This window comes from Rhinolophus sinicus, linkage group LG07 (assembly GCF_036562045.2).
Source record: "Rhinolophus sinicus isolate RSC01 linkage group LG07, ASM3656204v1, whole genome shotgun sequence".
NCBI classification, from domain to species: domain Eukaryota; kingdom Metazoa; phylum Chordata; class Mammalia; order Chiroptera; family Rhinolophidae; genus Rhinolophus; species Rhinolophus sinicus.
In genome coordinates, this window is record NC_133757.1 from 8,927,706 (window position 1) to 8,948,730 (window position 21,025).

The window sequence follows — 21,025 nt, forward strand, 5'->3', positions numbered from 1 at the left end:
GCTCCCTGTCTGCTGCGACGGGTTCTGTTTAGCGTTCAGGCAGGCTGTGAGCTGCAGCTGCTCTGTGGAGGCACATGGCAGGGCTTCATTTTATTCCAGGATTAAGCACGTGCCTTGTTTTGTGGGTTTTGACTTTTTGCATTTACTGCAGTACTGATTCCCTCCAGATAAGCCTCACGCCAGCCTTGCAGCAGCTGCTCGGGACGTTGCTGCCATCCCACCGATCCCTGGGATGGACACCTCCTTTGGAAGTACATACACAGTGAGAAATACGTCCTTGTGGGATAGATCTGAGATATAAGAGGAGCCAAGAACCACTTGGCAGCAAGTCCGAGGGCTGAGGCAAGTGATCCCGTAGGGAAGCCACATTTGGGTCGGAGGCCAAGGGCCTGCCATCCTGGCAGGACTCGAACAGTCTCCTGGAGCATGAAGGAGGAAGAGCTCCAATTCTGTCTCCAGCAAGGGCAGTACTAAGGCCAGAACTCACTTAAACAGGCATATTTCCCTTAAAACTGTGCCTGCTCTGTCATTTCAGCCCACTCTTGCTTCCGACAGTGGCACTTACGTCTCCCCAAATAGGTGCATTTCTACACCCACCCCCGGAGGACTGGCAGACACAGCGAGGGCTGGGCAGGCCCTGGGCAGGGACTCACCTTGCCAGTGGTGCTTGTAGTCGCACATGCGGGACAAGGCGATCATCATGGCACAGTACAGGGGCAGGATGGCAGCACAGAGCCGCCAGCTCTTTCCCCGCCCACTCTCGGTGAAACAATGCAGCTTGCCAGCCAAGTAGAAGGTCGTGAAGCCGAGACCCGAAAAGGCAACTGCCAAAGAGAAACAGCAGGTGTTATTCTAGCAGGTGGTGAGTGGCAGGGACACAGAGCATCCGAGCATCCTGGCTGCCATCTTGCACACCCCCAGGCTGGGACCCCCCAGGCTGGGACCACGCTGGCAACAGGCACCACGAGGCAATCTGTGTCCCTGCTGGAGCCACTATGGTATTAAACTTTCAACCATGAGAACGACCTTCCCGGCTTACAAGTGATCAAAATCTATTCTGTTTCATTCATTCAACAATGATTTAATAGGTATCTCCTGTGTGCTAGACAGGCATTATTCTAGGTGTGAGGAATAAAAAGATGTATCAGAGGCTGCGTCTGGTCTCAAGGGCCTCACAGTCTGGTTGAAGGACAGAGCCATGCTAATAAGATAATTTTAATATAATGTGTTGCGTTCTCTAAGGAAAAAAGTGTACAGAACAAAAGACTGTGATGACGGCTTACATTGGAAGGGTGAGGAAAGGTAAGGGATTTTTGGCTTGGTGGCCTTCACTAAGACGGGACCAGCAAATGCTGTGGAGTGAGTCTGACAGAGAAGCCAGCGATATCAAATTCCTTGTTTTCTCTAAGAAATTATGGTTATTGATTTTTACACTTGCTAAGACAACTCATGGCTGTGCTAAATCCATTGGCAAAAGTGTGGAGTTCGGTATAGCCTATGTAACCCCCAAGCTTTTCATCCGGTCATGTTTAAAACACAGTTGGAACTCAGTGAGATTTCAGGTGGGTCTTCTGTGGGCTTAGAACAATGGTCATCAGCCCTGGGTATACCTTTAAAAGCTGGGAAGCTTTAAAAAATACCTCCAGCCAGGTCCCAGCTAGACATTCTGTTTATACTGGTATAGTGGCCCTGGCGTGTGTGTGTGTGTGTGTGTGTGTGTGTGTGTGTGGTGTGAACTCTAATGGCATCCAGGATTGAGCTATGATGCTGTGAAGGCAAGTGCTATAGCTCTGGACACCAGCCTAACCAAAACTTTCCTCCTGATTAGAAAATAGTGCTGAGGTACAGAGCTCCCTGGGAGCCAGCCCACGCAGCGCCTTGGTAAAACACGTCTTACAAACACTTTACACCGGAGCAGAGGCCTCAGGATGACTTCATTACAAATGCAGAATCTCAGGTCTGCCCCAGACGTACTGAGTTAAAATCTGGTTTCACAAGTCCCACAAGTGACCTGTGTTCCCACTGAAGTCTAGAAGGCCTAAAACACATTCGTTCTTCTTATAAGACATCTCTATGAGCTCATCTCAGGGACACAATACAAAAATATGGGGACATCTAGAAGACAGTCTGCTCAAAGTTATTTATAACTATGGGAAAATGAAAAGTGATCAATACAGAGGCATAGATAAGCAAGCTGCGACACTGCCATTCGTCATGAAAATTACTGTGAATTATGTAGCACTATGGACAATACTTAGGATATAATGTGAAGGGAAAAAAGCAGAACCCCAAATAGCAGGTTCAACATAGTCATGGAGATAGTACATAAAAACGAATAACTTGAAACTTTTCCAAATTATCTCTGATGACCATGTATCTTCCTAAATGGGAGCCTGCAAGAAAAAACATAGTTTATACCGAGGTAGAACTGTTTCAGCATCCAAATTAAATAAGGTAACAGAGCTGGTTTTAATTTTTCTTTTTTAAACAGAATATTAAACCAGGTTTATCCCAGGAATAAAAACAAAGCACTTAAATATTTTTGAATAATGATAAGCCCTCAAATAAACAGCAAAGCAGTGCCAACATATTTGGATATTCTGTTTAAAGTAAGAACATGTGAGAAACGGCACTGCCCAGGCCTACTGTAGATTATTTGCTATGATGAAGGGAATTAAGTGATGTACAGGGTGTTGCAAAGTAGCCCCCGTCCTAACAAGCACACTGGGTTTCTAGTTTCCCGTCTTCACCCACTTTCCTCTGTCCCTTCCATTCACTGACACTCTCCCCTGAGGTGTCAGAATGGGAAGGGGGGAGGCTGGACACCAGGCTCCAGTGGGTACTGGCCTCATCCTGAGCTCTTACCAGAAGAGAAATGGACTACAAATCAGACAGCTTAGCAAGTTTATTCACCCAATTACACGCACGGTGCGGAGTATAAAGAACTGCCCTGGGGCTGTTGGATTAGGGATTAACATCTCCAAGATTCCAACCAGGAGAGGCAAGCTGGCTGGGTGTCACCAAACTGGCATCTCTTGGGAAAAGAAACTGAAAAAAACAATCAATGTGGAGTAGGGATACGTGCGTATACCCGTAACAAAAATGGTTTGGAGGCTTTCAGGTAGTCAAGTCCCAGCGCAAACAGCCAACGCTGCCTGAACCTCTGGGCACATTCAGGAGATGGACAAGGGCTGGGCTGCTGAAAACCCTCCAAAGGCAAGGCCTGGGGCAGGAGGTTCAAGGCCCACCCCACCCCAGCCTCCACCCTGTCACCTCCTCGCCTGAGGAACTTGAATTTGGCCAGCCTTGGCAGCAGGGGGCTGCGGCTCCCTCTTCGCAGAGCAGGCAAAAAACGTCTTCTCTCCCGCTCAGTGGGGCCCACGCTGCAGCCCTCCCAAGGGTTGAAGCATCTGCTTCTGAGAAAAGAGGGCGGATTCCCAGGCATCGTCAAAGACTGAGCTCCACAGCCTAGACCTGCAGTTATCAGGCAGCAGCTGTTCTTCTCTGACACGTGTTTTGGGGCCTCTAGGCTGTGACTTTTAAAGCAGCAATAAGAGCTCCTACTTTTCTAGGAACCATGAGAGGCTCCAATCTGATGATGCTAAACCCCAGGCTTGCCACTTTCTCATTAACACTTACACAGTCGCCAAACCAGCCTAATGCCCTTGGCGAGGAGCCTCTGAGGGACTGACTTCCACCCAGGAGGCGTGTCTGAGCCATGGGCAGCCCCAGCGCCTGGCATTCCTGCTTTTCCAAACACTATCTGAGGAAGAATTAGGCTCAACCAAACCACACTGAACTCATATGACCCCCCAGTTTTTCTGCCGCCTTCTCCAGTGAGACTGGGGGTTTGGGAGCAGGATAAGCTCTCCCCTTGAGCCTTCCAGCTCTGAGATCTTGCGATCCATCAAGGCTCAGATTCAGAATCAACCAGGCGACAAAGAAATAGGAAGGTTGTTAAAGGAATGCTTTCCAACTCTAGCCAAACAGCACCGTGAGCTCTTCTCAGAGAAACATGCATATGAGACACGGAGGGGCTGTAAAGCCTTTTGTGCTACTGGTGAGCTTTGCATTCCAAGGGACTCTCTTTCCCTTAAACACAGCCCTCACTTCTAGCACGATTAGGAGAGCTGAGAATTCATCATTCACAGACGTAGGCAGTCACTGAACACCGTGGAAGATGGGCGGTTATAAAATAGGATACATGCGTTCATGTTTTGCTAACATTATTAACAACAGCAATACAATTAGAACCCCCGCAAGCCAGGGGTGAGAGGATACTGTCTCCTTGTCTTAGAGGCTCAGAACATGTTTACTTGCTCTCTAGAGTATGCAACACACACAAACGCACTCTGTGGGGAAGAGCATACACATATGCCCCTTGCTTTCAGCTTGGAGCAGGTTTTCTTGGCTTGAAGCAGCTGATTGTAAATATTTACATGTTGATCAGGCTGTAAAACACAAAGATGCTCCTGGAGCCTCTAACCTGGAAACGGATGAAAGAGGATGGCTTCCCCACCCCGGTTCTGGCACTTCGTGTGTTCACTTGGCTGTTGTTAAAGAGAGTAGATAAGCAAAGCATCACAGTACAAGTTGCTGGTCCAGGAGGCGACTGCCAGCCACACCCCGTGAACAGGGCCGTCTGCCTGCCTGACGATCCAGCAACGGAACCACTGATTCTTGCCTTCAGTTACACAGATGAACTGCCACAGGCTTGTAACTCGCCCTTTGCAAAGAAAGGTCCATTTATTGAGCTAGCTTAGGTGCAATAATGTGGTTTGCCTTTCCTCCCCAGATGGTTTCTAAATGGAGTAGAAGACCTAGGGGCCCCAAGGACTGCAAGAAATAAGAAAATTGGCACCCCTCCCCCCCACCCCCCACTCCCCCGCAAGAAAGAAAAAGCTTTAAAAATAAATGAGATGATAATCAGAGGACATACCCTGCTTTTTGTGTTGCATTTTTCACTTTTGCTAATTATAATAAATTTCTCCAAACGGATCATTCCTGGCACTGAAAATGGAATTAGGCCCTGATAAGGTAATCTGTACACATTTTTCATTTGATGATGCCCCAAGAATTAATATGTTCCTCTTCAAGAGGGAGATGGGCAATACCCGGTAGGTGGTTGAATAAATCTGAACGTTGAGAAGGATGTCAGGGCATCGCCACAAGACCATCCAAGTCAAGGTCATGGAAACAATCACGTCTGTTCAGTGCCTGCAGACCCCTTACAAACCAGAGTATGCTTCTGGCAGTCAGGGATCTGGGTTCCCATCCTGGCTCTGTCATTAACTGAACACATCATCTTGGGCAGTCACTTTCCCTCACTGGGCCTCAGTTTGCTCTGTAAAACCAGAGGCCACCATGTGATGTCCATGGCTGGGCAGAGAGTGAAAATGAGTGAAGTGTTGGATGTTAGTGTCAACTTTTTTTACAACAGAAAACCCTCTATTTTCTATTATTCCACTGTTGCTAGACACTCAGGTCCGATAAGTATTTTGCTTTCTGAAAAAAAAATCAAGGATTCATTTGCAATACTAAGTGGCAACTAATACCTAGCCTCACTTTGGGGAGACAACTGGGAATGGTGAAGACTGGGCTTAATGGGGGACACTCCCCTGTTGAAAGATGCCACCTTGCGTCCACTCCAGCTGGTGTCTGTCACGGGGAAATGTGGGCTGTGTTCCCAGAAGTTTTGATCTCCCGACAGAAGAGGGAAATACTGATATTTACGGGAACTCTTTCCATTTTTAAAAATTAACAACGAATCAAAAACAAATAAAGGGCAGACAGAGAGAAACTCATCTGTGGGCCAGCAGGGCTGGGTCTGCGGGTGGCCAATTTGGGAGCTCACTCAAGTCCTGCTGTCGGGTGCCCCTGGTCTGCTGTTTACATGACCCTCCAAGCCTGAGCTGAAAATTACACATGTCAGGTGATCCCTATTCTCCACACATGAGCAAAGAAGCACTCGATAAGTTTGGGGTGGTTTTGCTTAAACCAATCACAACAGCAAATTAAGTTACACAGGGGGTTTGGGGACCAAACAATCCATTCAACAGTAGGGAGTCTTTGTGCTGTTGAAGAGTTTGGGCTTTTGACACAAACGGAGTGCGTGCAGCTGCTTTCAGCTCTGCCTCTATGCCTGTGTGAGCTCACCGGTCAGGGCCTGTTTCCTCATCTAGACAACGCGGTCAGCACTTGACTCACAAAGTTATCTTGAGGATTAGTTCACGAGGTGTTATAAAATACTAGTGGAGCGCTTGGTACCTAGCGATCACTCTCCTAACACTGCTGGCTGCAGTAGCTGCCACTGTGCACCGCCTCAGTTCTGGAAAGTTCCATCCTGAAAGAAAAGCCTTCACAAGGGCTACTCTTGCAATCTGCAGCTCTTTAGTTATATAACTGCATGTTTGCTTAGAGGGAATTCTAGAGCCAGGTTCTCAAGTTCTTATACTTCTGCAGCCTCGGGGGCTCTGAGCAGAGGTAAAGTGATCTTAGCTGATAAAATAAACACACTTGAAGCTCAGTGAGACGAACCAATGGAATGTATCTTTCCTATCGCACTTGGCAGAATGCCTGAAGCTCTCCAATGAGAGGATCAGACAGCCCGGAGGCCCTTCCCGTGCTAAGTGACCCATCATACAAGACCCATGACAGAGCGTTCATGATACACTGGACAAAGAGCTTGGCACACATTAGGCCCTCAGTGAAAGTCTGATCTCTTTTCCCTTCTCTCCACTTTCTCCACTTATGCTCTTGCTCAAACCGTGCTGCCTCCCCAAAGTGAATCTGAGAACGTGGGAGAGGAAACACAGCAAGTGCATGTGCAGAGAAAGCAAGGACTGGCGCTCACGGCACCAGCACGGTTCCATGACCAAGATGGTGTCTGCCTCTGTTGCCATTCTGTGACCCACATCCAGGACAGTGCCAGGCACATCACTGGTGCTCAAGAAATACAAGTGAAAGATAAATTAATGAAATGAAGGAACAGTAGGATAACATGAAAATTGGATCAGGCGATGGATATGTTGGGGGGCTCGAAGGAAACACAGTAACGAGCACCCCTTTTCTGCCTCCCTCACTCCCATTCATTCTTCAAGTCTCAGTTTAAATGGCACTTCCTCAGAGGCTCTCCCTGGCCCCACTAGTAGGTATAACAGGCTCTTACTGCATTTTGTCCCTGTCCTTCATAGCACGTAACACGACTCCTTTTATTCATGTGATTGTCTAGTGTTTATCTCCCCTCTACTAGATTCTAAGCTCCATGAGGGCAGAGGCTGTGTCCCCTGTGCCTGCAGCTCACTAGATGCACAAACAATGGACATATTGGATGAGGACGTGTCAGGCTGACGACCTGATGATCAGGGAAGGTTTCACACAGAAAAGAAGGCAGGGATGCACCAGAAGGAGGAGAAGGGTTAGAGTCAGGCTTGGAACTACACTGGTTCCGGATAATACATGGGCGGGAGGAAAGCTGGAGCCTACCCTGAATTCTTTCTGACCTCCCACCCTCCAGACACGTACACAGTGTTTCTCTCTCCTCCTCCATGTCCCCCTTCTCTACTCCCCAACATACACATGCACTTTCCTGGGCTCTTCCTATAAGGATGACCCCAGAATCCTCCTGGAGACTTCAGAACAGGAGTCCCTCTGTTCTCCAGGGGGCGGACAGTCACCTCCAGGTATCTGGGCTAGACTCCAGGGAACAACGTGATATTCTCAGATCAGCTGAAGATCTACAAAGGAAAGCAACACGAGATTTCAAGGGTCTGAAGCATGGACCACCGGAGTGCCATTCAATGAACTAGGAAAGAAAGAAAGGGGAAACTCTGCCAACATGAGCAGGTATAAGGAGTGTTCCATCAGAAGAAAGACCGCGAGAAGCTGAGGTATAGAAGCTTTCATTACCTGACCTCACTTCCTGTCCAACAACACAGTGACATAGATAGTAGGCCCATTTGATGGATGAGAAATAGAGGCACAGACAGGTCAAATTATTTACTGAAGGTTAGTGCAACCCTTAAATTATTTCTAAACAGAGCAAAAAAGTCCCAGATTCTTCTGAGCATACTTGCATGTGTAGCACTGCTAACTGCCTATTTGTTTTTATACCCATGTGGGCATGGAGGTCACCAATGAATCCCTAGGACCCAGCACACTGCCTGGTAAGGGAAGTCACCAACACATGATGACTGAATAAATACAAAAATATAACTGGACTCTACTAAGTCTTCCTGCAACAGGCCAAGGTCCATGGAGACAGAAAGACATAACGGGCCATGAAAGGTCATGCCCTTCATCCCCCATTTCTAGGCAGGGTGATACTTAAGCTACCTGAGCCAGACGGGATTTCCATCTCATGATGGAAACGGTTGTACAGTCTTGTTTGAGAATGTGCAATGGGGAAAAGAAACCCAAAAGTTCATAATTAGTCTGAAAGCAAATGTCAGAGAATGGAAATGCAAACATAAAAAAACAGACTATAAACTCCTCATATAACTCCCGTTTGCATCTTCAAGGAGGATTTTGTTCTGAATAAGAGAACCCACTGGGGCACAATGCTTAAGAACTGCAGAGAGGCGTGAGCGGCAGGGAGGAAAGTGGCTTTGGGAGAAGAAGATGGCAGTCCCTTTGTCAACCCCTGACGCTTTGGTCCTAGGGGCGGGGAAGTGTCCACAGAGGAGTATTAAGGGTTTTTAAGAGACAGAAGCCACTCTGGCTCCCCCCATCCACCCCACACTGCTTGATGAGAAATTATTAGGAGTCATAAATGTTACTCCTGGCCCTAGAGAGAGCTAACATCCGTCATCAAGATGGGAAGCAGTTCTGCATATCAGAGCATCCGAATCTACAGAAGGTCTAAATCCCCAGGACAACCTTTGCTTTCCTCCATCTTGATTATATGCCACAATGATCTGAAACATAAGAATAAGCCTTCTAAAGGGAGAAATTACTTTGTTCCAGATTACCGTTAGGGGAGCTGATAAAAGCATGGGCAGGATTAGCTAAAGATAACATGTTTACGAAAAATAAGTGCATTTTACCTCCAAAGGCCTTAGCAGAACATATATTTGATGGCAGGATTTGAATAGCAAATGCACACGTTTGAGAAACAATGACAAAGGCAGTAGCCATGACTTCACCCAGTGTGCTCCTCTGATTGATTAGCCTCTGCTTGGAGTGAAGGGACTTCAGGAGACGTCCTTGTAGCCTTAATGACTGCTATTCTCCAGCTGTGTTCTAAGGAAGGGCCTCAACTGCGCCTGCCTTTTGTGAGCTGTTATACCACCTGTAGTTTGATTTGTCAGGGAATACCAACCTTTCTAACCTGCCCCTAGCAGTGATGATTGGGGATCTCAGCCCACACAGGAAGGGCAGGTGTGACATCATCGAAAGTATATATACTGGTCTCTGCCCTCAGTTCCTGGCACAGAACTCCCAAAACCCTTGTAATTTCCTAAATGAGAAGAGCATCTTTGGTCCAAATGAGATGGCTCTGGGTGGGCTGCTGGCTGGGGGCTGGTCCCTGGAAGACCAAGTCATGCTTAGAAGCTTGGAATTTCAGCCCCATTCTCCCATTACCAGAGAGGGGAGAGGGATGGAAATGAAATTAAGGATTGGTCACGCGTATCTGATGAAGCCTCCATAAAAATCCCAACAGAGAGACTCTTGGTCGGTAAACACACCCAAATACTGGGAGGGTGACACACCCCAACCCTCAGGGTCAGAAGCCCCTGTGCTTGAGACCCTCGCAGACTTTGCCTGACGTATCTCTTCACCTGCCTGTTGATCTGCATCCTTTATCGTAGCGTTTAATAAAGTGGTAAATGGAAGTGTTTCCCTGAGTTCTGTGAGCTGCCCCAGCAAATTAATCAAACCCAAGGAGTAAGTCATAGAAACCCCAAATTTATAGCCAATCAGTCAGAAGCACAGGTGACAACTTGGACTTGGGACTGGCATCTGAAGTGGGTGGGCACGGTCTTATGGGACTGCGACTTAACCTGTGGGATTTGACATTATCTCCAGGTTGTGACTGTCAGAACTGAGTTAAATTGTAGGACACCCAGCTGGTGGCACAGAGAATTGCTTAGCGGGGGAAACCCCCGCAGATCTGGTGTCAGACGTGTTGTGAATGTGATGTAGTGTGAGAGTAAAAGAGAAACACAGGAGGAAAACCTACACAGAACGTAAATGGGCTGGGCATGAAGGTGACCCGCCAGCCCTGAGGTGTTGGCTCAAATGCTAACTAAGAGGGCGCTGACCACACAGCCGAATAAATCCTCTCAGTATTGTGTCAGTGGGAAAGAGGAAGGCACACTTCATCTTACTGTCCTGAGCTAGGGTAGGCCACCGTTTTGGTTACTGAAAAAAACTGCAACACCCCGACTCTCAGGACTGAAGCGCCAGGTGACCGGCGGGCTGACCAGACGGCCTCCCAACCAAACTCCCTCCATGTCCTGGTTTCTCTCACAGCAAACTCCCATCCCCAACGACCATCCATGCTCATCTCTCACTCCACCCCTAAGGAAACTGAGTACAAATGGGTCAAGAGCCTCATTTATTTGACATATGCAGGCTCCCATTATGTCCACCACCCAAATTCAAAAGAGATTTGTTTTCTGTTCATACAAGAACTGTGCATTTTTTTAAGTTAGGAAGACCATTAAAATTTGGGAAAGCCAATGTGGCATTTTAATCTCCTATGACCTTGGCAGACACTTCTAATTGATTGACGGACCTTTTATCAAAAAAGCCAGCTTTGGGCTCAGAATCTTCCTCAAGTAGTGACTTGCCTCATGCAACAAGTTGAAATCCACGTGCTGGCTTCTTTTAAATCATTTAATCCAAGACAGCACAAAATAGAACAAAAATAGAACTGTCCTCCATGTTAGAAGATTCGGGTTCCAGGTCAGAGTGGTGTGCTCCACAGTGGTCTCATCTATTGGCCAAATGTCCTGCCTCAATCAACTCTCAAAAAACATGGTATTTGTGAAAGTATTTTGTAAACAGAAATTCAACATACAAGTGAAAGGTGTTGTTAGTAAAGCTGAAGAAACGGACAACTAGAAACATTGAATGTGGCAGCTGTTCTCAGACCCAGAGCTGTCTGCTTTGAAGCCCAAAATTTAAGTCCCCTTTTCCAATACAGAAACACCTAGTAATTACCAAAACCCAGGACTTTATAGCCAGTGGTGTGGCAGACTACATATCCTGACTGAAATGATTAAATGTTGAGTGAAATATAAAAACAAGCAATTTTTTAAACCTATCACTGAGTTAACACAAAGAGAAGAATTAACAAAAACAAGGTCTCCCAAAAAGAAGGGAACGTGTAGACATTGAGGTTCCGCTCTGATGTCTCCATGGGGCACAGAGGCGAAGAGGCTAAGTCTCAGCTGTGTCCACGGGGGAGAATATAACGGGAGACCCTGAAAACACCTTAGATCTTAAAGGCTTAAGACAAGTAGGAAAGAAAGCCTGCTCTTCAGAAGGAAGCACGGACACTTGCTGGTCTCCATCTTTGTGCTGTGTGGAGAGATTGCGTAACCACAAAACAACTCTCACAGGCTTTTGCTGTCCAATTCATGCTTTTCATGTGGTCCCCAAGAAACCTTAAGAGGAGAATTCATTTGGGGTGGCCCAGGAGTAGGCAGTGCTCCCAGGGAACTGGCAGAAGTCCTCTCTGGAGGAATTCAACTTCAACCCACATGTCAAAATATTCCCCAAAATAAAGTTCTAGGGAAAAGTAAAAGCCTAGAGTAAGAAAAGCCAAAAACAAAATCAAAACAAAACAAAACAAACACACACACAAAACAAACACACACACACGATTTTAGGGCATATATAGGAGAACTGAATCAGAACCATTTTAGATATTTTAAGGCACAGAATATAAAATCATTATTTGCAATAGATTTAAGGAAAGTATAGGGCAGCATGAAAATAAGAACAGAGAACAAGCATTATAAAAAATAATGAAGCAGATTTTTTAAAAGATCAAATAGAATTGCTATAAATAAAAGTAGAGTAATTGAACTTAAATATTTTATAGATAAAATAGCATGTGAGACAAATGTAACAGAGAATTAGAATTGGGAAAAAACATAGATAGACAGACAGACAGACAGATAGATAGATATCTAAAATTTGAAGGAGAGGTTAAGTAATATGGATAATATGGTGAGAAAGTCTAACAAATGTCCAACTGGAATTCCAAATTAGAAAAGACATTGGAGGAAATGGGGAAGAATATGGCTGAGGATATCTCAGAACGTGGAAGGACACAAACCTGAGACTAAGAAAGCCCAATGAATCTCATACAAGATATGTAATAGAAAATCCACACTTAGACACATAGTAACAAAACTTTATGACACAAAAGAAAAAGCAAGATACTAAAAGCATCCAGAAGGGAAGACTAGATTACCAATGAAGGAGCAACAATAAAACTGACAACTGACTTGAAAAACACCAAAAAATTGATGCTAAAAAACAGTGAAATATCATCAAAGCTGAGAAAGACAATAACTGCCCAATTACAATTCCAAATTTAATAGTAAAGTTATCTTTCAAGACTGAGGTCAACTAAAGCACATTTAGAAAAATCAAAAACAGAACATTTTTCACCAAAGTATATCAAAGAAGGAAATTTAAAGGACATATGTTAAGTAGAAGGTGGAAAGGCTGAGATGGAAAAGGGAATATAAACAAAGGTATTGGTACATATAGGGTTAAACTATGCACAGGCTGATGGTTCTGTTGGGGGCAGGGAGAGGAAGAAGCAGTCTAGAATTAAAACACTAAACAAAGCAAACTTGCCAGATAAGGCTTACCAGATCTAATGCATTTAAAATCTTTATATTGCTCAGAAAAAAAGATACTAACTTTATGTCCAATAATTTTATAATTCACATTCTTTTGAAGCCATATGGACCATTTATGAAAACTGACCATATGCTAAGCCTCAAACCTAGCCTTAAGATCAAAGGACTGGTCATTTTTACAGATCACATTATCAGATCCGCAATGCAATTAAACGGTAATTCATTTATTAGGTTGGTGCAAAAGTAACTGTGGTTTAAAAGGTTAAAAAAAATTGCAAAAAAACCGTAATCACTTTTGCACCAACCTAATAAAATCTTAACAAAGAAAATATCATATATCTGTTAATTATGTGTGTTAAACTACAGGTTTGATAGAATTTACAAACAAAAAGTGGAAAACAATGGAATCAGAACATGAAAATATTAAGTATTACAAGAAGCAAGGAGAAAACAGAACATAAGGAATGATATAAATAAATCCTAATACATCAGTAATGGCAACAAATATAATTGAAATTAGCTCCCCAGCTTATAGTTTAAAAAAATATATACATAAAATATAGAGCACAGTCATAGAACAGAAAGATGTAAGAAGCAAATGTTAACCAATAGAAAGCTGATTTCAATATTAAAGTCAGATGTTCTTTATTGTAAAAAGCAGCATTAGAAATAAAGATAGTCATGACTTAATTATAAAGGTAGAACATATAATAGAAAGTATGACAATTCTAAAATATGTTTACTCATCACTTTAAAATATATGGATCAAAAACGGAGAAATTTCAAAGACCACAGAAAGACAACATCTACTGTAATAGCAGAATATTTAATATACATTAATTAATGCTGGTTTCATATTTTAAAAATTGATAACTATAAATCATCACACTAACACATTAAAAATAAAAAGGGAAAAACACCAACTTGCTAAATGCACAAAATTCAAAATTCGTTCTTAGCAAACTAGAAACAGAAAAAACCTGGCAAACCTGATAGACGTTTTTGAAATGCCTGCCAAAAAAAGTTATACTCAACAGTAAGAAGTTTAAAGCATTCCCTTCACATCAGTAACAAGACATGGATGCCTGCTATCCTCACTTCAAGAACATTGTGTGGGTGATCCTAGCTAGTGAAGTAAGGTAAGAAAACTAAATAAAAGGCTTAAGAATTGGAAAGGCAGAAGTAAAACTCTCATTATTTGTAGGTGATATAATTGTCTATGTAGAAAACCCAAAACAATCTACAGATAAAGAATTAGAATTACTAGGAGAGATAGCAAAATTTCTGCATTTAAAAAAATCAATATACCAAAGTCAACTGCTTTTCTGGACACCAGGAAATAATCAGCTAGAAAACATAATTTAAAATACAAATTTTACAGTAGCAATAAAAATATAAAATACCTAAGAATTACTCTAATAAATAATGTGCACATCCTTGAAAGAGAGAAGTATAAAACTACTAAAATATATTAAGACTTGAATAGACAAAAATACCATGACCTTGGATAGGAAGGAATCATTTCTCCCCAAATTGAACCATGGACTCAATAGAAAGGCCAATGAAATTTTCAAGAAGGATTTTCATGGAACTTGATCAGCTGATTCTCAAATACATATGGAAAAGCAAAGGGCTGAGAACAGCCAAACCACTACTGAAGAAGAACAGTTGGGGAGCAGGTAGACAATCCTTTATCTGGAGTTACACAAGAATGATATTCCCCTACACCTTTGAAATTAGGTGTGGTCATGTGACTAGCTCTGCCAATGAGATACGAGCAGAACTGACACGTGTCCCTCCTGGGAGAAGCAGTAAGAGCTGATGTGTGACTCTCCATGCTCTCTTCTCCCCCGTCGCAGCCCCTGTTGAGATGGCAGCAGAGCATCTATCTGTCTGGGCCCCTGAGCAACTACAATTATTCATGTAGCGTAAGCAAGAAACAACCCTTTTTGGTTTTAAACCACTGAGATTTATACTCAAAAACAAACCAACCAATTCTGATGAACATGGGGATTAACCCTACTAAATCTCAAAATTTATCACAAAGTTATACTGATTAGAACACTGCAGAATTGGTACAAGGGCTAACAAATAGAGCCATGGAGCAGAATAGAGAGAGCCAAGAAAAAGACCCACTCGTGCATGGACATGAGACATGGCAGAGGTCGTGTTATAGACCAGTGTAGATGGATGAACAGTGCTGGGAAAGATGGTTGTCCATATGGAAAAAGTAAAATTGGAGTGCTACTGTATGCCATACAGAATATCCAGAAATTAATTCCAGGTGGATCATAGACCTACAACAGAAAGCAAGACTGAAGAGAATTAGAAGGTAACACAGTCTTGAGGTTGGGAAACTTGTCTGTAAAAAGACACAAAAAGTACTAATCATAAAGGAAAGAATTGATAAAATGGACTGCATTTACTATTGAGAACTTGGTTCATCCAAATATACAATAAATTCTGGATTGGATACTGGTTTGACCACTGTTGGAAAGGATATTGGTGGTAAACTGGGGAAATCTGAAGATGGTTTGCATATGCCATGAGATAAAAAATTTACTCAAAAGGAAAGGTGAAAATTGTTAACCGAGCTTTCATTTTAATTATAGACACACACCCAGTACCCATTAGAATATGCGCTGTGTTAATGCTGGTGACCTCTGGGCTGTAAAAATATAAAGTTCTTTTTTTAAAAAGTTTGCTTCTCTGTATATACTAACTTTCTACTGTATGCATGTACTACTTCTGTAATAAAACATTAAAATAAATGAATGAATAAATAAATGAAAGAATGAGTACACACACTGTGGGAAGCAAAAACAAAGATAATTTAAAAGACGAGCAGACAGGGAGATGTGTGTTGTCCATATAACCAGCAAAGAACTAACATCCAGAATTTTTTAAAAAACTCTTTAAGTCAATGAGATGTAAGCAAACAACCTAATTGAAAAATAGGCAAAGACATGAACAGTAATGTCATATAAAGAGGAAATCTAAATTCCATTAAACTTAGGAGAAGCTGGTCCAGCTCATTAGTCTTCATGAAGACACATGTCACAACCACCAGGAGCTCCCATCACACCCTCCCATCCGGCAAAAATGAAATCCTACAATGCCGAGTGCTGGCAAGGCTGTGGGGCAGTGGGAACTCTCAGAGCTTGCTGGTGAGAGTGTACAAACCGTGTGGCATTATTTCGTGAAGGTGAACATGAACAAATGCCCCAGAAATCTTACTGCCAGGAATACATCCGAGGATTATTTTTGCAGTAAGTGTACCAGAATTCCTAGCAACACGGTGCTAACATTAGAAGGGTTTTTAACTGTACTGTGGTAGAGTCATGCCTTAGAATACCATATAGCAATGAAAACGAGCAAACTCCTGCTACCTGCATCAATCATTAGAAGAACCTTGGAAACAATGGTGAGCAAAAGTAGAAAATTATAAAAGTATTATCTGCATGACTGCATTTATGGAGTTCAAAAACAAGCAAAACTAAGCAATATATTGTTTAGGAATGTGCGTGTGTGTGCGTGTGTAAGACTACACAGAAAAGGAAAGGAGCTATTTTTAAAATTTCAAGATAATGGCTATAGCAGGAGACAGAACAATAAGACACTACCGTGGGTTATGTAGGATTTCTAAGGGGATATAGTTAAATTCTATTTCTTAATCCAAGTGGTGGGTACATGAGGGTATGTTTTCTATTATGTAATATTTAGTAACATTATGATTTCACAGTAAAAATATTATTCAAACCATATGGATATGTTTTACGTATGATTTTGTACATATAGTCTACTCTTAACTCATTATCCCTATAAAACAATAGCAGGGCACTAAGAAAATTGTATGGTCCAGGAGCAAATGCAGAATTAGAGCCAGTCACCAAACTGTTCGCCCCACAATGGGGACTATTCAGCCACTCCTTTGGTCATCAAGCAATTCAGATCACTTAAGAAAAGAGCAAGCTCTCCATCTGACTTATTTCACTTAGCCTAATGTTCTCTAGGTCCCTCCATATCATTGCAAATGATGTCACTTATATGTGGAATCTAAAGAATAGAATAAATGAACAAACTAATCAGAAACAGTCTCAGATATAGAGGAAAAACTGAAGGTTGTTAGATGGGAGGGGGGTGGGGATGAGGGAGAAGGTGAGGGGATTAGAAAGCACAACTGGTAACCACAAGATTGCCACGGGGATACGAAAGTCAGTTTGGGGAATGTAATCAATTATGTTGTAAAGATTTTGTAGGGTATCCGATGGCACTTGTCTTATTAGGGAGACCACTTCATGGACGGTGTAGATGCCTGACCACTGCAGTGTACACCTGAAGCTGAATAATAATGAATGTCAACTAAAATTTTATACATATAGTCACAGGATGTGGAGTACAGCATACGGAATACAGTCAGTGGAATTTTAACAGCTGTATATGATGTCAGAGGTCTAGTGGATTGGTGGAGGGGCATTATCACTCGGTGAGGGGTGTAAATGTCTAACAATTACATTGTTTTCTACACCTGAAACTAATAATAATAATAAAGTTGAGCTATCAACTTAAAAAAAAAAAAAAGATGCAAGTTCAAGTCCCCTAACCTGGTTCTTTAGGTTAATGCCTAAAGCTCTATGGCCCCAGGGTACCAGCCCGAGCAACTCACTGATAAACAGAAAGTACTGGGTTTGGTTTTAGGACATCATAATTACGCATTAAATTGCGTTTTTATGACGACAGTGATTTGTTTAACAAGAAAACAGAAGCCAGCCATGCCCCTCAAGAAAAAACAACCAAGAACGCCTACCGAGCACCGGCTCATTATTCAAGTGCAATGAACTCCAGCTAATACTTAATTACAAGAGGCGTTTGGAGGCTCGAGTAGAATGGGAGAATGAGACATGGCAATCTCCCGAGGCCGCTGATGGATTTCTCAGATTACAAAATTCAAGCCACTGAGAATTCTGAAAACATTGATTTAGCAAGAGAGAGCCCAGGGAGCTCTCAAGGCTTGTGTGGGAATAAATACAGAATAAATAAAACTGGCCACGATGCCTGTTACAGATCTTACACCAGGACATATTTCAAGCTTCACTGCTATTTTACTTTCTAATGTAGCTATTTCTTAAGGGTGAAAAGACAGACCTCATCCCTTTTTCTCTCATTCCTTGGAACACACGCCTGTGACTCTGTGCTACTTGTTATGATGTTTTGCATGATTTGCACAGGCTCAGAGATACACTGAACCAGGACTTGGATGATTGACTTTCTTTGAACATTATTAGCAATGAAGTATGGCCCACAACCATGAACATACAATCAAACACTAACAATGAAGTATGGCCCACAACCATGAACATATAATCAAACACTCACTACAGAGTTTTCGAAAAAGAAAACAGCTTCTTCCATCACCAATCTTCAAATAGACAGTTCTTTACTGACCACACCTTTGTCTAAATATAAGATGGATACTTATGCAAAGTAGTACAGAAAGTGCATCCTAAGCTTCACTACTCACAAACTGTGACTTTAGGCAAGATGCTTAACCCTGTGGGTGTCACCTGCAAAATGGGATTAATAAGAAGATCGACTCATAGAGGTTTCCTGAGGACTAAATAAGACAATGCATGTTGAACATTTGGTACATGCCCAGAATATACTAAATGCTCAATAAACGTTAGCTGTATATAGCCAGGACAAAGCCTCTATGGTAGTTCAATATACTCAACGGGAGACCAGACTTTCTCTGTGTCCCTTCTTCTACAAATGGCGAGCTTAAATTCTATACTCATGGCCACACCATCTGACGTCCTGCCTGTGAAATCTGAATATACCCTGCATCCACACACAGATGCTTGCCAGACCTGTTCCATTCCCACTGTGGTATCCAACATGGGAAGGAGAACAATTATTCCTCAGGACACTAAGAGCTCTTCCCTTTGTAATTAAAAATTACTTACAGGAATCCTTGCAGAAGCACAAATAACAGGAAAGGTGCTATAGCCCTGATGCCAGGGAAGTAACCTGATTTGTTTTAAAAAAATTTTGTTTTAAAGGCTTAAAGAAGAAATTAGAATTCTGGAAGTTAGAGACTGAAACATCTGATATCATTCTCAGGCAATATTCTTAGCGTGGAGTGTGTGATCTCCTAACGGCACTCACCATTTTGCTGAGGCAGGGAGGGGAGATGGAGGAGGTCATACAAGCCACTAGTCTGCAAAAACAATAAATCAGGGGGATAGCTACACATACAGTTTCGTCTCAAGGTTTACGGAGCCAGGTACTCCCCTGGAAGAATCCCTCCTTTATTGTCTTGACTTCCTTACTAGACCAGAGCGCTCTGGGGACAGATGCTGTCTTATTCACCTGAATAACCTCAACACTTAATTTAGTGCCTGGAACCCAGGATGCAATCAATAAATGTCTGGTGGGTGAGTAAATGAGACGTCAAACAAGCAGCTCAAGGACACTGCGAGAAGTGAGAGATACTCAAACTTCCATCAATTCATTAATTTACTCATTCACTCACTCACTCATTCTTTCACTCATTCATTCATTCAGATAGGCAGGCACTAAGCTAGTCAGACCTCCCAAGTCCCAGGCCCTTTCTGTTTTGCACGATGACACTCTCCAGGGGTCTTAACTTTTGTAGGGCATGTGCCAAAGCTGCACCTGAGAACTTTTAAGTTTAACAGGCTGAGCCATAGCGGGCTGGCTGTTCTGGAGTTTTGGTAGCTGAACTAACCTAAAAAAGTACCAATGTACCAATACTAACCCGACCAGGGACCCTTGGCCTTATTTCTGTCTACAATCTTCCTAGATGACTGGGGTGAAAGAGACTGAAAAGCGAGATGGGACATAAAGTCCTTGGGATGCTAACAAGTAGTCACAGTTCTTTTTATCTAAGGTGTGATTCAAACACTAAAGAAGAGCCAGTTGGGGCCAGGAGTAGAAGCTCTTCCACGGTGCCACATTTTGCCTTTTCTTCTTTAGAGGCCAAAGTAAGTGCTTTGCTATTTGGAGCCTGCTTGTTTTTGGTGTTTTGGGTTTATTTCTTCCTTACTGGAACTATTCTCCATTCCCTTCCACCTCCACCCTCCAAATCTGACACTCAGATTAACGAACAGCATTCCTCCAAACTTCGTAAAGGTAGGTCTGGGGGCAGGCAAGGCATATGCGGTGCAGGAGTGGGCTGACAGAACTGGCTGCCGTGGATCTTTGGGTGGCTAAGTGCTGTGGACACCAAGGGGACTGCCCAAGTCTGGGTCGCAACTCAGGCTATTGCACTGGTCCTCTCAGACCTGTCTCCTCACCTCTCTGTGATTCTCCAGAAATCTCAGACAACCACAGGCATTGGGAGGTCCCAGGGACATGGAAGCCAGGTTACTCTCAGGGACAGGCCATCTCTCTGACAGCACAAGGTGCTTAGAGTGAATCCACTCAAAACAGAGAGCAACATTTCATATTAAATAGTTAAAATAGTTAATTAAATAAGATTTTATTGAGATTCCAACTTAAAAATTAAACTAAAGCTTTTGAAAATACATTTATTTTATCTTGTACTTAACACAATATGGGTTATAATTGCAACTAAGCTAATTTTTAGAATAAAGAATAAGTCCATTTTGATTGTTTTTTACATCATTTTGAAAATCACCAAGAGAACCTTTTTATTTTTTACAGAAATAGTAGTATTCTTCAATTTTCCTCAACTCATAGTCCTTTTTTTTTTTTAATTAAATGTATTGGGGAAGTCCTTTGATATTCAAATCAGTCTCTTCTGAAACAACTCTGCGGGCTTTATCGTAGTGGATACACTCCTTTCCGATTGTTAACTGGTCTGTATACATCACTTTCATGGACTTCATGAAATCCTGCAGCTTTATCATTAACTTGAAATTTGTTTGCATTGTACTGTCATATTGAAACACCCAATAATCAGTGAGAACTGAGCAAGGATGAGAAATTTCCACCAGGGGCAGGAATAGACATTTGAGAGCAGGTTACTTTTAGAGGTGATTGATTCATTACTATGTGTTTCCTCCTTGCACGCTGACTTTAGCTTCCAGGTGCAATCTCATAACTGCAACGAATCAGATAACAATACCTTAGGTGTTGAGAACCCCAATGCCCGCACCCCCCTCTAATGCAGTGGAACTCTGCCGATTCTGTATTTGTCATCAGGAGAAGAGAATCTC

The 21,025-nt window shown here is 42.9% G+C and overlaps 1 protein-coding gene across 6 annotated transcripts in view; it reads right to left on the reverse strand.

Annotated features, from left to right (window-relative positions):
• Positions 1-21,025, reverse strand: part of PLPP4 (phospholipid phosphatase 4) — a 215,579-nt gene that overhangs the window by 14,005 nt on the left and 180,549 nt on the right. For all 6 annotated transcript variants that reach the window (XM_074338968.1, XM_074338969.1, XM_019752894.2 and 3 more), the window contains one exon: positions 654-824. In XM_074338968.1, the coding sequence (XP_074195069.1) occupies positions 654-824 (171 nt within the window). The remainder of the gene's footprint in view (positions 1-653; positions 825-21,025) is intronic.